At 45.2% G+C, this 16,259-nt stretch overlaps 1 protein-coding gene across 1 annotated transcript in view; it reads right to left on the reverse strand.

The window, feature by feature from the left end:
• tspan4a (tetraspanin 4a) overlaps nucleotides 1–16,259 on the reverse strand; it is a gene marked incomplete at its 5' end in the record, with an annotated part of 160,851 nt that overhangs the window by 29,961 nt on the left and 114,631 nt on the right. Inside the window, one exon of the mRNA XM_083652738.1 lies at nucleotides 15,231–15,305. Coding sequence (XP_083508864.1) covers nucleotides 15,231–15,305 — 75 coding nt within the window. The remainder of the gene's footprint in view (nucleotides 1–15,230; nucleotides 15,306–16,259) is intronic.

The following is a 16,259-nucleotide window of genomic DNA, read 5'->3' on the forward strand; positions in this document are numbered from 1 at the left end:
ATTGACAGAACTGTTCTGGAGTGCAGGAATAACGCAGGAATTCTTACAATGGGTGGCATTCCCCTCTAACCGAATAACCTTGTAATATTCACATAGAATATATTGGTAGACCTGTTTAACGACAATGTTAGAACTATGAGATGCTAACAAAGATCCCTATTGGATGCTGAACAGTGCTTGATTGTCATTGGTCCATAGTACATGCACGATAGGGTGTGTCAGCGTAGTTTGTGTGAAGTCCGCCTTCCTGTAAGACAGTCATCCTGCATGCCTCCAGTTTGCCAATTAAAGATTTTATTTTTGGTTCATACTGTAGCACGTCGTCGTCTGGACCTCAATCTTTCGCTAAATCAATTAAGACTTTTTCATCCTCTGCTTCTAATCACTGCCTGATTAGCACTTGGCAGAGCATGTGAGTGGACCCAGGAGACGATCAATGAGACCGACAGGAGGGAGAAGTGGTGAAGTAGCAGAATCAAGGCTCCTTCAATGTCTTTAATCAACTTAACTTTAATCAAGGTAGTCATTCTGGAGCTTGTGGATCAAAGGTGAACAAACGATTCGTTTCGTTCATTCGGTGGTCCCATAGCTGCCAACGTAGCAGCTACAGTACTCTCCCTGGGGTCCTCACACAACAACAACAACACATATAACAAGACATGTGACACATGTATCAAGTCTCATAAAAACATATTCAAGAAATAAATAAACAAACTAAAAATTGCATTCCATCGTGGTTGATCAGGTTGGTTAATGAACGTTAGGGTTATTATTAATGTGTGTCTTTTTTTGTCGTTTTATAAAACTCGCCTCGCTGGGTGCTCCAACGCTCATATTATGGTAACGTATTCCACATTGTGAATGATGGACATATCCATTACAGAACTGAACGCTGCGTCAGTTCTGGGTTTCGTTTGAACTAGATCACCCCTAGTGGCCTTGCCTGGTAGCGTGACTACGTTATGTTGGAATTGATTCGTGAGTGTAAGCAGACAAATTGGTTGTTTACTATGAGAGATATTCCTGAAGAAGAGCCATTGGATTGCAAGCCTCTCCTCTACTCGTGAGGCGTGATGCTGAGACACTGGCATGGATTCTCTCTGTGCTCTGCCTATAACAGACAGGGCAGTACAAGCCCCCCGCAGCTCTCTATTCAGAGCTATTTGGAGAGTTGACAGATCTTTCTTGGCTGCACCAGATCAGACTCGCTGAGCAGTAATCAAGGTGAGATGAAACTGGGCTGTACCGTAACGCAGGGGTCAAAGTTCATCTGGAGGTTTTAAAAAAAAACAGACTTTATCCAAAAGCATCTTCTGCGGCACAGTGGGCGAATACACGGGCGACCCCAGTGGAATCTAACTGCTAACCTGCTCACTCTATCACGCTCCAGAACCTGTTTTCCACACGATATTTGGCCCGTCTCCACCGGAGGCACATTCTTTTTGACAGCCCAGTGCTCCGGGCGAGGAGCAGAACCTCATTGGATTTCACTTATAACACCTGAACTATTCAACCATCGCTGTTTTCCTGAATTCAGCACCGGCAGCAGAATACCAAGCTACAATATTTGACCCTCCTTTCAGCTATACCGCGCACATTTATTATATAAAATATTTCAAGTTGGCAGGGATTTGCTCCTACCAAGACGTGACTCAAACGGTTGAATATCTTTGTTCTGTTTCTATCTGGTTTACTGGAACGTTATTATATTTACACTCCCCTCTTCACTGGCTTCCCATCTCGGCACGCATCAAATTCAAGACACTGGTTCTGGCCTACAGGGCAGTACACCAGACGGCTCCCTCTGTACCTACAATCTATGGTCAGGCTCCAAACCTCTCACCGTTCCCTCCGCTCCTCCACCAGTGCAGGACGCCTCGCCCCTCCTTCGCTACGGGGGCTCAAAGGTCGCTCATCCCGATGGCGACTCTTCTCGTCCCTGGCACCGCAATGGTGGAATGAGCTCCCCCCTATGCTCAGGACAGCCGCATCACTGCCGATCCTTCGTCAAAGACTAAAAACACACCTTTTCAGGCTCCATCTGGGCCTTCAAAAGTTGTAGCTGTCATAGATTATGTTGTATAGTTGATTTCTCTATTGTTGACTAAATGTGACTGTAAGTCGCTTTGGATAAAAGCGTCTGCCAAATTACTTTTTTATCTAAATACATTTCCATTTATACGTCAGGAGGATATTTACAATGAGCAGTTCAAATGTTGTGTTCCTCCAAAACTACTTTCTCCAGCACAGTTCCACGCCCTCTCCCTTATCCCGCATAACAATGCAAATTCAAATAATACTGTCGCAAATTCAAATAACACTGTCGTTGTTATTCCTCAAAAATATTTATCTGCAGCAGCCAAACCACCACATTATCATGTCACAAAACACCCAGAAACTCCCCCAATAACTAAATGTGTCGCCTGTTTTTAGATCATCTCAATTTGGCGGCGTTCATTTCAACACGGCTCCTCATGTAGGTCCATTTCTGCAAATGTGATTAGCCAGAGGTGTTGATCTAATTGCGTCTCTACGTGAAATGGAAACTCCTCATGCTTGAAATGTATTCAGACAGCGCCGCTGCATTGGCGAAGTGACATCGTGACAAAGTAAATTGTTTTGTTGGTCGACGCTGCAACAGCGGCGATGGGGAAAACGTGTTAGCAGCACGCTTGATGGGACTTCACAGCGTTTCATCTGTCAGACTGTACGTCTGTGTGATTAAATATATATCGAGACGAGAGAGAGTGGCTGCACTTTACCTGCATTCAAAATAGTGTTTGTTGTTTGTTGTGCTTGTGCGCTTCCTAATGCACCATGCATCAAATCTGACAATTTTACAAGTTTCATAACAACTGTGGAACGCGGGGGCCAAGATGAGACGATGTGGTGACATTACAGGAAGTGTGACAGCAGGAAACAGACCCGGCGGTTCTCAAGAGAAACGGAGCATGTCGGCTACGAGTCTACCACGAGAGAGATATTCAGCAGACCGAGCAGAGCAGATCGTAAGGCTAACACGAGAAAAAACAAAGCTGTTTAAGCACATCTTTGTTTAGATCGAGTCATCAAACCATGCTACGCATCATCGGAGCTATCGGAGTCTTAGAGATAGTATCAACAGCAAATACGGTTTATTGACGTATGTGTTTTTGTGCCTCCTGGTGGGTGAAAACAGAACTGGACTGCCAGGGTGGGGGGAAAACACCGGCACCGCGACAGTGTACGAGGGACAGTCGCGATGAATTGGTCTCATCTTGGGTGACTGTGTCTGTATTAGTATCTGAAATATTTGTGCGTACATCCACCACCACTGACCGTGTTCGATCTAGAGGGACGTCATTCATCTTAATGGCTTCAGGGGCCTTTGGATTAGTAGATAGGGTTGTCTTCGGGATCGCCACCTCACCATAGCTCTGCTCCTGACGTGTTTTTTACAGCCGCATTACGTCACCTTGACTTGCCCCGTAAGTGCCGGAGTCTGGACACACGAGCACGTAGGAAATCACGTCTATGGCTGCTCCGTGACAGGCGGCTCATTCAGCCGTCAGACGCTGAGGTCACCACCGCCCGGCAGCAGAGAGGAGGCAATACGTCACGCTGCTCTGAGGAGGTAGTAACTAATAAGCTCACAGAGAGGTGAAGACACAGGGAGTGAGAGGCAATACCTCACGCTGCACTGAGGAGGTAGTAACTAATAACCTCACAGAGAGGTGAAGACACTAGGGGTGGGACAAAATATCGATACTCACGGTATCGCGATATTTCCACTTGCGATACGTTATCGATACACTGGCACCAAGTATCGATATGTTTATTTAATTTTTTTTTTTTTTTTTTTTTTAATAAACAGGCTAAAATATTATGCTGTGTGTGGTAGTTGAAACATAGTTTCAAGTTGACGTTTATTTATGTTTGTAGTTTAAACAAAAACATAAATACTGTAGGCTACATGAATGGACATGTTTGATCATTAATATCTACTTTTAGAAATGATATAGGTAGGTAGGTTATATAGGTTTTCTTGTTTTAATAATAATAATAAAAAGACTTAATGTGTAACTTTTCCTCCGTGGTATCGAAAATGGTATGAGTGAGTGAGTGAACTCTGAGAGAGTTCATGTCACTTCTGCTAATATATACATAATACCTGCTTCTTGCCTTTTAGGGGTATTTTTTTCTCTTCAGTTACACAGATATCGTGATGTATCGTAGGTTAAATTTCTTCCAATATATCGATTATCGCAGAATCGCTGTATCGTGATAATATCGTTATCGAGGGCCAAGTATCGTGACCATATCGTATCGCGAGTTACTCCACGATTCCCACCCCTAGAAGACACACACATCCTGCTAGCACACGCTAGCGGCTAGACCCCATACATGGGCAAAATGCGGCCCCAGGGCCGGCCCGCCGGGCCCTGGACCATCTCAATCCGGCCCCCAACGTCCTCAAAGAAAAACAAAACAACCCCCCCCCCCCCAAAAAAAAAAATCCGCTACAGTCATTGGATTTGTGTCACTATTATATCGGGAGATTATCGAGAAAATACCAATAACAGAGAGGGTGAAACATATGGAGACTCCCGTGATAATCGGGAGTGTTTGCATGTATGATGTCCAATGTGTGGCCCTTTGCTTACTTTATGTGACAGTATGGCCCTCTGGGAAAAAAAAATGTTGCCAACCCCTGCGCTAGACCATATGCATGCATGTATGCATATGTGTATCTGCCCCTACCTTTAAAGAACTCCAGGATAAAACTTTATGTTTTGCACTTTACAATTTGTGGTTGTTTTTCCGTATTGCTTCGTCTTCTACTATCGACCCCGCCGGTGTGATGTATACGTGCACTGAATTCATTCATTTCATTACTGCGGCAATTAAAGTGAATCTTGAAAACACTTAAAACACTGGAAAATACGATAAATAAATAAATAATATATATCGGCGATGTACCTTTCATTACTGTTGGAGAAATGCTTCTCATTAAAAAAGAAAGGAACTGGTGAAACGTAGCCGACGTGATGTCACGTTGAGATATTTGCAGCGTCGCCACGCTGGACTTTATTGGCCATTTCTCCCGTCTAAACGGTCTAAAAGGGTTTCGGTAAATGTCAGGTTTTGTTAACAGTCCCGCGGAATGAAAGAGAGAGAGGGACTTTGCAACAACTGTTCAACGATCATCGAGGGAGAAATCCATTGTAGAAGAGGAGAGAGACTAATTTCTCCACTGAGAGCAGCCTCAACAGGCCAGAAAGCAATGCGAAGAGACGTTGCATTTTGCATAATGGCTGTGACTTTCACTTTGTCGGAGGTAAAAACTATCTCTCTCCACTCTCTCCCCCTACATGCAAGTGGCCAAACACACCATACAGTACTCCAAAGCCATGCAGAACTGAGGCTTGAGGCAGGCTCAAGCTGATCTGACGCTTAACCGGTCACACCATAGGAGCAGTGTCTCTTTTCCTCAGCGCTGGGCTCGGAGCTGCTGCTCCGGCCCCTCCCACCCCTCACTCACAAATTGCATTGACTGCCTGCCTGGCAGCTCGGGATCAGCGCGCAGCACGCTTGGAAAATAGAACAGAAGCTGAATCTATCGGTTCGGCGTGGCGTTGGCGTGGCGTTGGCGTGGCTTCAGCGTGGCTTCAGCGTGCGGCTGGTGTGAACGGACTGTCGCCTGTTAACAAGGACGCTGAAATTAAACTGCGTGGGATTGGCGTATGGTGTGAACGTGCACTAAAACTGCTTATATCAGCTATGGCAAACATGTATTGGATTTCTGTGTCTTGCTTGCCAATCAGTCTGTCTGTTCTTAAAATGGTGCAAAATAGGTAGAAATGAACAGATGTTGCATTACGGCCGGGACACACATCTTGCATGTGCGTGGCGTGTGCGTGTGCGTGGCGTGCTTGCTGCGGCTGGCACGCCCGCGGCATCCACACAGGCAGCGTGGCTGGTGCGTGCAGCTGCTGCGCTGCTGCCTGTCTGCCAACTATCTTCCTATAGAGTTGACCTTTTATTAAATTTGCTATAAACAATACAATGATGATTTTAACTGAAGATCGCTTGGGCTCACTTCAGAATCGAGGCAGTATGATTTGTGTGTGTGTGTGTGTGTGTGTGTGTGTGTGTGTGTGTGTGTCTGTGTGTGTGTGTGGTGGGGAGGGGAGGAACGAAGCCACTTGTAGCCTATCTGGTTTTCATCAGAGGGCAGGAGAACTGCAGCTGTGAGCTCAGCTCATCCTCTCGTCTCAAATCAAAACGAGCCTTGATTGGCTGTGGCTGCCCCTGTAAAATATCATTTTAATGTCTTTTTGTGTCTATTTGTGTAGAGACACGCTAGAGACACGCGCGCGGTAAAAGGAAAAAATAGGCTTCACTTCTATTCTCTAGATGACGCGCGTCTCACGCTTGCAAGACACGCGCTTGAGACGCGCGTCTGATGCCGGTGGTGTGGCTGCTGTAACCTGTTAACATGGGAGCCGAAATGAAAACGCCACGCAGACGCACAGCACACGCAAGATGTGTGTTCCAGCCGTTATGGTCGCTTCTCAAAGCCACAAAATGCTGGAATGCTGAAGTAGTGCTGCTGTATGACTAATATTGATTTTTTATTGTTTTGTTTTCATTGTTAGATTCAAAACCAATTAGAATCCACCTCAACAAATAAAAAAATGCATCGTAAAGGATTCCCCGAGAGTACCTATAATCAGCTTTAACAACATTTTAGACTCCCATTCATTTTCACGTTTGAAAGGGGATCTGTGCCCTTAGAATTCTCTGGAGGTTGTTGAAAGTCATTCTGGGAAATGTAGGAAATCACCGACTGAAGCGGAGGTAGATGAGGCAGGTTGAGGGAAAGTGGGTACAAACAGAAAAAAGTAAATTCGACACACAGACTCACAAGGTGAAACCAATGTGATGTATAGCTTGCATTTCTGCGTCTGTTTTGTTGTTTGGTGGTGTATCTATTTTTTATTTATTCCTGTGAATAACTGGTGAAACGTAGCCGACATTGCGTCGGAGACCATTTTTCAACGATCTAACGTTTCAACGGAAAATGTCAGGCTTTGGTTTCGGTCGCTCAGAATCGAAGAGCGGGGACTTTGCAAAGACGATGCAGGGCGGAATTCCTCGTAGAAGAGGAGAGAGACCAATTTATCCACTGACAGCAGCCTCAGCAGACCAGAATGCAATGCAACAGGGTTGCATTTTGCACAATGGCTGTGACTTTCACTTTTTCGGCTGTAAAAACGATCTCTCTCCAGTGTCTCTAGCACTCTCTCCCCCTACATGTAAAACTGCTCATCAGCTCTGGCAAACAGTTATGGGATTTTTGCCTCCGCCAATCATTCCCTTCTTAAAATGGGTCAAACCATTTCATTGCAGATTCAAAGCCAATCAGAATCCACCTCAACAAATAAAGAAATGCGCCATAAAGGAATCGCAAAGATGAACCTTTATTGAATAACCTTTATTTTATACAGGGGGAGTCTCACTGAGAGAAATAATGCTCTCTTTTTCAGGAGCGCCCTGTTCACATTCACACCTGGAAGCTGAGCAGTACAACCACAGCCTGATCTGCTGGCCACTGATCAGCTCCACTGGAGCGGTTGGGCGTTAAGGGCCTTGTTCAAGGGCACCTCAGTTGGTGGTAATGAGGTGAGGGGTAAGCAAGCACTGCTTTTTCACTTTCCATACGCAGATTTATCGTGCCGGTCCCGGGGATTGAACCGACGACCTTCCAAGCTTGCTTCTCTAACCTCTAGGCCACCAGTCCTCCTAACAGGCAGCATTAACAACATTTTATACAGATCGACAACATTATTCATCGAAAAAATGAGGGACAATGCTCAGGCCCGTTCTCTGGAGGTTGGTGAAAGTCATTCTGGGAAATGTAGGAAATCACAGACGGAAGCACCACTTCAGTCAGCGACACATCCAAGGAGTCTGGAGCGTATTTGGCAGAAAGGTCGACTCTTGAAGAAGCTCCCCAATGAATCCGAGCAGGATGAGAGAGATTCTGCAGAGGCTCGATAACCCCGCCCCCCAAGGCATAGCAGACATATACTGTATCCTTCAATAGTATGAGAAGAACCAATATAAAACCAGACATAGTTCAGAGATAAACAAACATCATGTGTACAGATGATAGCAGGAGGAGGTTGGAGGGGAGCAGTGTTGGGCAAGTTACTGAAAATTGGTAATTAGTTACAGTTCCTTCTCTCAAAAAGTAATTTAATTACTTTAAAGTTACTAGGTACTTCAAAGTAATAATTAGTTACTAGGGAAAGTCACTTTTGTGTTACTTATAAAAGTCCGCTTCGATTGTTATTAATGCACACATTATGTTAGTGTTGCTGTGCCACAGTGTGGAATTGAACATTCACTTATTGGGGAGGCTTATAGCCTCTGGGGCTCTGGCTGCAGCTGCAGCTCTCTCTCCGGACTAGGTCTGAGGATCAGAAACCAGATAATCCTCTGAAGTTGTCCGTTATTTTCATGTCCTAAAGTAACTAGTAACTAGCCCAGTTACTATTTTAGAAACTGTAACTGAGTTACTAAATTTGAAAAGTAATTAGTTAGATTACTAGTTACTGCAAGAAGTAGTTAAGTGGAGGGGAGATGGGAGTTTTTGCCGACAGCAGCAGAGTGACAGCTGACAGCTTATAAAGACTTCCTCATTGATTTAGTTTGATTGACGATTGAGAGTCGGTGGCTACCGATCAGCTGATGTGCTGTTAGGATCGGACAGCTGATAGCACGCACAGCTTCAATGTTCTGCCTGAACTGACACGATGCTACACAGATTGATGACACAGTAAGGACGGCGTACGTACACGAGTATCTGAGAGTGGAGTCTCCCTTTAATTATCTCCCGCGCAAAATGTCACAATGAAACCTGTGCGCTGCATGACCTTTGTAGAGATGAGGGTGTGAACTCAAAAGGTCCTGGTGTCCACAGAAAGGTACAGTGGATCCCTGCTAGTGTCCAATAGGTTAGTGGATCAGAGTCTGAAATCAAAGAGCGTTCATAGTTCAGAGATATCTCCTGGTCGTTGGATGTGCTCTTGGTATATAGAGAGGCAAAGTGACCGCCTACTTCCTGCTTCAGCACTGTACCAGAGATTTTCATCCGCCATTTATTTTCCATTTGGTAAAATGCTTATAAAAAGAGTTTTACTTGGTCAAGGCAAACGGTTCAGCTATATTTAGAATTGGGAGAGACCATAGAACATTTCACTCAGACCAAAACAAACATCGAAAAAATATTTTCTTTAAACCCGCATTTTTTTTAAAGTTTTGGTCTGAGTGAAATGTTATGCGGTCTCTCTTGTTTCTAAATATATCTGTACCGTTTGGTTTGAACCAGTAAAAGTATTTTTATAAGCATTTTACGAAATGTCTATGGGAAAATAAATAGCGGATGAAAATCTCTGGTACAGTGCTGAAGCAGGAAGTGATGTTCCACTTTGGCTCTCTATTGAACATGCCTCTGTGTTTGAGCACTCATGAGCACATGTCAATATCTCTCCAACCAAGAGGCCATCGTTTATGCGTTGTGAATCTGTCTAATATAATAAGCCTTTCAAATGATTGAACGCAAACGCCCCTCTTTTCTGCTATTGATTTGTTTGTGGTGCATCTACATAATTGACCTCAAACCATGTCAGTATAATTGCATAATGATTTTATATGCGGCTAAGAGGGGAAACCAGGAGGAGACTGACCACATCATGTGATGGCTACTCCATCATCCGTATTGATCGACTGTATTGAATTGAACATATGACTGGCAATTTCACTCCCATTAAATATCCCGCTGCTGTAATTTCATCTATTAACCTCTATAAAAAAATATTACTACTACTACTTCAATCATGAGAGACCGGTCGGTAGGTTTAACAAGAGACTTTATCTAGCAAATGGCGTGCACGGCAAGTACTTTGGCGTATGACTCCATTGTAAGATGGCGCTCCTTTTGAGGCGAGAGGAGGGCCTCTGTATGGGCTAGGATAGAGAACCCCCCCCCCCCTCTTCAGGAGTCAAGATTCGTTGGTGGTGGACTGGGGAGGTGGGTGGGGTGAAAAGACAGCTTTGGAGGATGGCTTCAGGGGGAACGTGATACCAGCTGCTGCTATGATCCGCCAGAGTGGGGGGTGACGTAGAACCCTCGCTAGATATACTAGGATGAACTGACGACGACTGACCTCACAACTGATGTCATACTGGACGGGATGAACTGAGGACAACTGACGTCATGACTGACGTCACGCTTGGGCTTGACTGAGGTCACAGGCTGATCAGCTAACGTGAATATGGCGGCCTTCCTGATTGAAATTTGGTACGAAACCTCACTACTATGACCACCACAACCACTAACTACTACGGTACTATTATCACAATTACTACCACTACTGTTGCTACTACTACTAACTACTACTACTGCTACACATTCACCTATCAACCTCTCATCAAGCTGTTTGATGAATGACTAGTACCTCCACCACTACTACTACTACTACTACTACTACTACTACCAATAATAACCATAGTAATGATGATTATGATAATCATAATAATGATGATGATAATAATTATAATTAAAAAAAGTTCACTTAGTCCATCCATACACAGAATAGCATAAATTATTTTCATATCATATCATATATCATACCATACTGTATCATATCATATCATTATTTCAATCATGAGAGGCCAGTTGATAGGATTTAACAAACTTTAATTAACAATCGGCATGCATGGCAAATACTTTGGCGCATGACTCCATTGGCCAGCGGCGCTGCTCTTGAGGCAAGAGGAGGGCACCTGCATAGGCTAGGAGATCCCCCCCCCCCCCCCCCCCCCCCGTGGGGGATCAGGAGTCAAGACTCGTTGGTGGTGGACTGGGGAGGTGGGTGGGGCGAAACAACGCTTCGGAGGACGGCTTCAAGGGAGATGGACTGCCGTGAAGCTGCTGCTGTTATGATCGGCCAGAGAGAGAGAGGTGACGTAGTACCCTTGCTATATATATGAGGATTGACTGACGTCATAGCAGACGTCATACTAGGACTTTGACTGACCACGTCATGCTAGGACTTGACTGACGTCAGGGGATGATCGGATTATGCATGAGTGGCCTTCTGCTTGAAATATGGTCTGGAGACCTCACTTGTATTATTATTATTATTATTATTATTATTATTGTGGTGGTTATGGTTTTAATAGTTCATTTTGTTCATAACAAATATTGCTAATCCTGTTATTGCTCTTGTATTGTTCCCTCTGTGTGCATCCGTCCTGGTCCAATTGTCCCTTGAGGTGGCAATAAAGCTCCAAGGACAAGGCTGTAAACTCCACACATAAGTAGTTGTATAAAACAGCCATTCATCAGTTTTCAATATCACCCCCGCTGACTGCGGAGCTATATTTTTATTGGCTGTAACACTTTGAGTCACATTGGTTCCATTGGGCGTTTAACCTGCCCCCTCTCATCCTCCTCCTCCTTACCAAACCCAACAAAGTGTAACTAATGGCGAGCGTTTGCGCTGCACGGGGCCTCCGTGTGCTGTTTGGAGTAGCATCCGGCTGCGCGGCGGCAGGGCTGTTATCAGGTGTAAAGAAACAGATCAGTGAGTGTGACCATCCTCCACGGCCCCGGCCGGCACGGCGGTCATCAACATGCACCCCGCGCGGCCCCCGGCTCTGTTAAGAGTTACGGTCGGAACTGGCCACAGCTGGAAGGCTAGCAGAAGGGGGGCTGACACTGGCTAGTAATGCTGTCATGTCCTTAAAAATATATGTTGTAATATTATATTCGACAGGTCTTAATTTATTCTGGCACTGCAATCTGTACGAGAGGATAAAATGTGCTGAGTGCGTAAAGGTAGTTATGACAGGCCCCAGTGCACACTACTACTATGATGGACCCCAGCGCTGCTTTCATGTGTGAAAGACACGACTGCTTGCTCAGCTTGCTGATGAGCTCAGCTTGTCAGTCTTGATTTTGCACCTAGCTATCTGGTGTCATCTGGTCTCGTCACATGATCAAAGAGAGACTTGACATTGGACAACAACATATACGAGGGATCAGCGTGACATCGCGACACCGCAAAAACACCCGGAACCGCAGCGGTTAACGAGTATGAGTTGTTCCAAACAAACGTTAATATCTCAAAAACTATACCTGACATCGCTTACATTTTGACATTCTGAGTGAGAGCAGAAGTAGCTCAAGAGTTTGATGTATAATATATGCACGTTGTGTTAAAGTTGTGTGAACTGTCGCAGTTTTTAAAATGTGAACAGGGTCAAGCCGGCTAGAGTCAGGCGCCCAAGGTCAGGCTCCATAGGCTCCCATTGCCGTTTCCACCCAGTGGCGCCGTTTGTTTACAAAAATGCTGATCGGCTGATCCCTCGTATAACCCAGCAATCATGACTGCATATCACACACACACACACACACACACACACACACACACACACACACACACACACACACACACAGGAGGCCTTGTGACAAGACTGATCAGTAATGTCATAGGGGGGCACATACACACACACACACACACACACACACACACACACACACACACACACTGATGATGTCATCAGTGATATCATAATGGGGCACACACACACACACACACACACACACACACACACACACAAGGAGGCATGTGACATCACTGATGCAATAACATTTAGTGAGCAACACACAATCACACACACACACACACCCGCGTGCGCCAATAGGGCAGGCGAGGCCGAGCTACGGGCGAGGCCGTGCAGTATAGCAAAAGGCACCATTTTTTAATGGCCTATTTCCCAGGGGGCAATCTGAACCACTCGCGAGGGCCCATTCTCCGCCCAACACATTGTTGGAGGGCTCAACAGAAAAGCCCTATATCCCACAGGCCCCAGTGCAACCACACTCTATTGACACACCTGCTGAGTGTTGCTAGGGCTCGTGCTGTTTAAAGAACACTGGTGATAATGTAGCCGTCCATTCTTTACTGTGAGTGATGTCCCTCGGCAGTCGGCACACCAGTCCTCCTCTACATCTCCAGTATCTCTGGCTAATTTCACGCTGTTCCATTGCTAATCGCCTCCGAGAAAGATGAAACGGCATTACGCAGCGGGTGAAGGATGGGGTGCAGCCGACATCGGGGGAACACAGACTCCAGGAGAAAGGTGAAGCGTGGCAAAAGAACGTTATTTTTAAAGGCTAAAAAAGAACAGTGGTGATTGGCCGAAAGCCCAGAGGACCCAGCCAATCCACAAATAGGATACTCAAATGGGATTACACGACAAAAGACAAAACTGTGAGGGGAAACACAACACGTTATACAGTATGGAGATGATATAAGCGTAGCAGGATTACAGTAAGAAAGCCATAAAGCCAATGTAAAGTACAGTAGCACACACACACGGAATGCTGAATTCTATGGTGGTAAACAGAGAATACAGATGTAAGGAGGAGGAAATAAAGATGAGAGTTATTTACAGAAATATGCAAATGCGTGATTACGATCAGCCAGAAGTAGCCTTGGCCTTACTTAACCTTTGGGGAAATGAATAATGCAACAAGAGGTTGAGAGATTATACATGATTTCTCATTGTGTTACTATATTCAAGTTATAAGACACACACTAAGTAAGCCCGTGTTCACACAGGACGCCGAACGTAAGCAGAGCTGAAGCTTGAGGCAGGCACAAGCTGAGCTGACGCCTCACCGTTCACACAAGAAGCCTTCTGTTTTCCTCTCAGCGCCTCCTCGGCGCGCCTCGAACCCGCCCCCACAACTCCCATTGACTTCATGCCCTGGCAGCTTCAAGCTTGGAATATATAGGACTGAATCCTGAACGATCGCTTGAGCCAGGCGTGAGCGTGGCTTCAGCGTGACACGCGCGCGCGGGTGGTGTGAACGGCCTCGCCTGTTAACAAGCTAAATGAAACTTGTGGGTTCAGCGTAGGTTGAGCTTAGGTTGAGCGTTGCTTCGGCGCATGGTGTGGAAAAAAGGCAGGGTAAACACTAGGGTGCGACCTAAAACATGAACGAGGGCTCCAACACCGGAACACCTAAATGGATTGGAAGTTCCTCGTTAATGTTTTCGATGCACCTGTATTTACCCTGCCTTTTAGACACAAAATGGCTGCTGGGAAAAAGGTCAATTGGCCCAAGTTTAGCAGGAACTTCCTGAGAGAACTTCATACTGTAGTAGTAGGTGATTGATACCAAATCTCTTCATTAACCTCATCTTCACTATGGTGGAGGTCTTGAGGTTGTCTTTGGGAGTGATATTGGACCGCGGGCAAGATTCATTACACCACCGTTCACGCGCCATTCCTGGACAAAGAAGATTGTCTCACGTTGTCAAGCTGAGATGAATCACAGCGTGTTTGCGAGGTGTTTATGGACAAAGGAGGAGACACATTGTGGAGCCACTGTCTGAATCTTAAAGGTCTTACTCTCCGATGGCGCTTTAACACCTAACGCGTTTTATCTATTGTTGAAATTTCCCAACATAGCCAACAGCCAGTCCCCCTATCTTTTAATTAAGATTAAAATCGATGGGATTTGAAATGCCCTTTGAATGTATTATTAATACCTTAGTTGAAAATGTGCAGGGAATACAAATTAATATCGGGAAAGGATTGGCTCATCTCTCACTCTCTCTTGCTTGACTTGTTTATTTACAGGGGGAAATCAGCCACAATGGATGAGTGGAGATCAATTGAAATTCAGGAACAAGGAAAGGAAATTGTGAGGGTATGTGTTTTTCCCCCCCGCTGTGGCCCAGAGACATTTTTCTCTCGATGTGTGTGTGTGCAGCAGCCAAAATAGACACATTTCATATGATTCTTAGACAGTTTCGTTAAAAGCAGGATTCATGCAGAACGGACCACAACGGACCACAATGTAAATATTAATATGTATGTAATGACTTCGGCGCGGCGTTATACCTTATGTGTTTTGCTTAATCATCAAATCAATGTATTCATTCATTCCATGTCAGTGGACAGTACGTTTTTACCAACAAGATACGTGAACCTCAGAAGAACAGCCTCAGCCACCGCTGAGATACCTCATTAGACCAGCAGGTGATAGGACTCGGGTGATTGACGTAAATTGGCCCGATCTTGCCACAGCCAATTTATTCTCCACGGAATCGCACGATGGACGGAGCGAAAGCTGATGAGAACAATCAACAAACGTGTCTTACCTGGTCTTGGTAGATGAAGAAAAGCATGATGGACAGAACCTCCAGGAAGAAGATAAGGAGCAGGAGGACGAAGAACTGCAAGACACAGGAAGGGAGGGGGGGGAGAGAGAGACAGCAGAGTTATTATTTTATCAGATGATTCAGTTTCTGAGGCAGAGGAACGATCACATGAGGGGGATTAACAAGCTTCTGTCAGGTATGAACTTTCAAGAGCAGGGGAAAGGTAGCAAGGGCCAGGTGAAAGAGGGAGGCAGAGACAGAGACAGAGAGAGACTAAAGATATCCGTGACTATCTACAGACTCAGTGAGCACAGCCTGGCGATGGAGAGAGGCCGGCCGCCACAGGCAGAGCTGCTGCATGGCTTCCCGGGAGAGGACGGACACTGCACACGCAACGAGGTGTGCAGCGAGCGGCACTCTCTAACTACAGTAACACTGCCAACTGCACCGAGACATCAGAGACACAAACAAACACAAAAAAAACATTTTGAAAACGTGGATAATTAATAACCAAGTAACATCCAGATCTGCTGCTGGGTGAAGTGAAATTTCACAGCCGCACGATTGGTGAGCTGTTGTTATAGGAAAAGGATGTCCAATAGGATATAACCACCCTAAAAACCCCAAGTGCTGCTACTGCTGCGTATTCCTGTGTGCACTATCTGCACCGTGCTGCTCTCTCTATACATAGACATACATACAAAAAGAACAGTTACCTGTAAATATGTGCATACAGTAGTACAATGCTGCAGTGTTTACACAGTTCATCATACTTGTTTGGATTTATATTTGTTTAACTGCAATGTCCACCTACTCTTTATGCTTATATTTGATTGCAATGCTGCACTGTTTACACACGTCTTTATGCTAGTATCTGTTTTTGTCGTTTTTATTTTACACTTGCTTTGGTAATGTAAACGTATGTCACGTCACGTGACACTAAAGCCCTTTTCAATTGACAGTTAATTGACAGAGAGAGAGAGAGAGAGAGAGAGAGAGAGAGAGAGAGAGAGAGAGAGAGAGAGAGAG

Source organism: Poromitra crassiceps, assembly GCF_964638095.1.
Source record: "Poromitra crassiceps genome assembly, chromosome: 16".
Taxonomy (NCBI): domain Eukaryota; kingdom Metazoa; phylum Chordata; class Actinopteri; order Beryciformes; family Melamphaidae; genus Poromitra; species Poromitra crassiceps.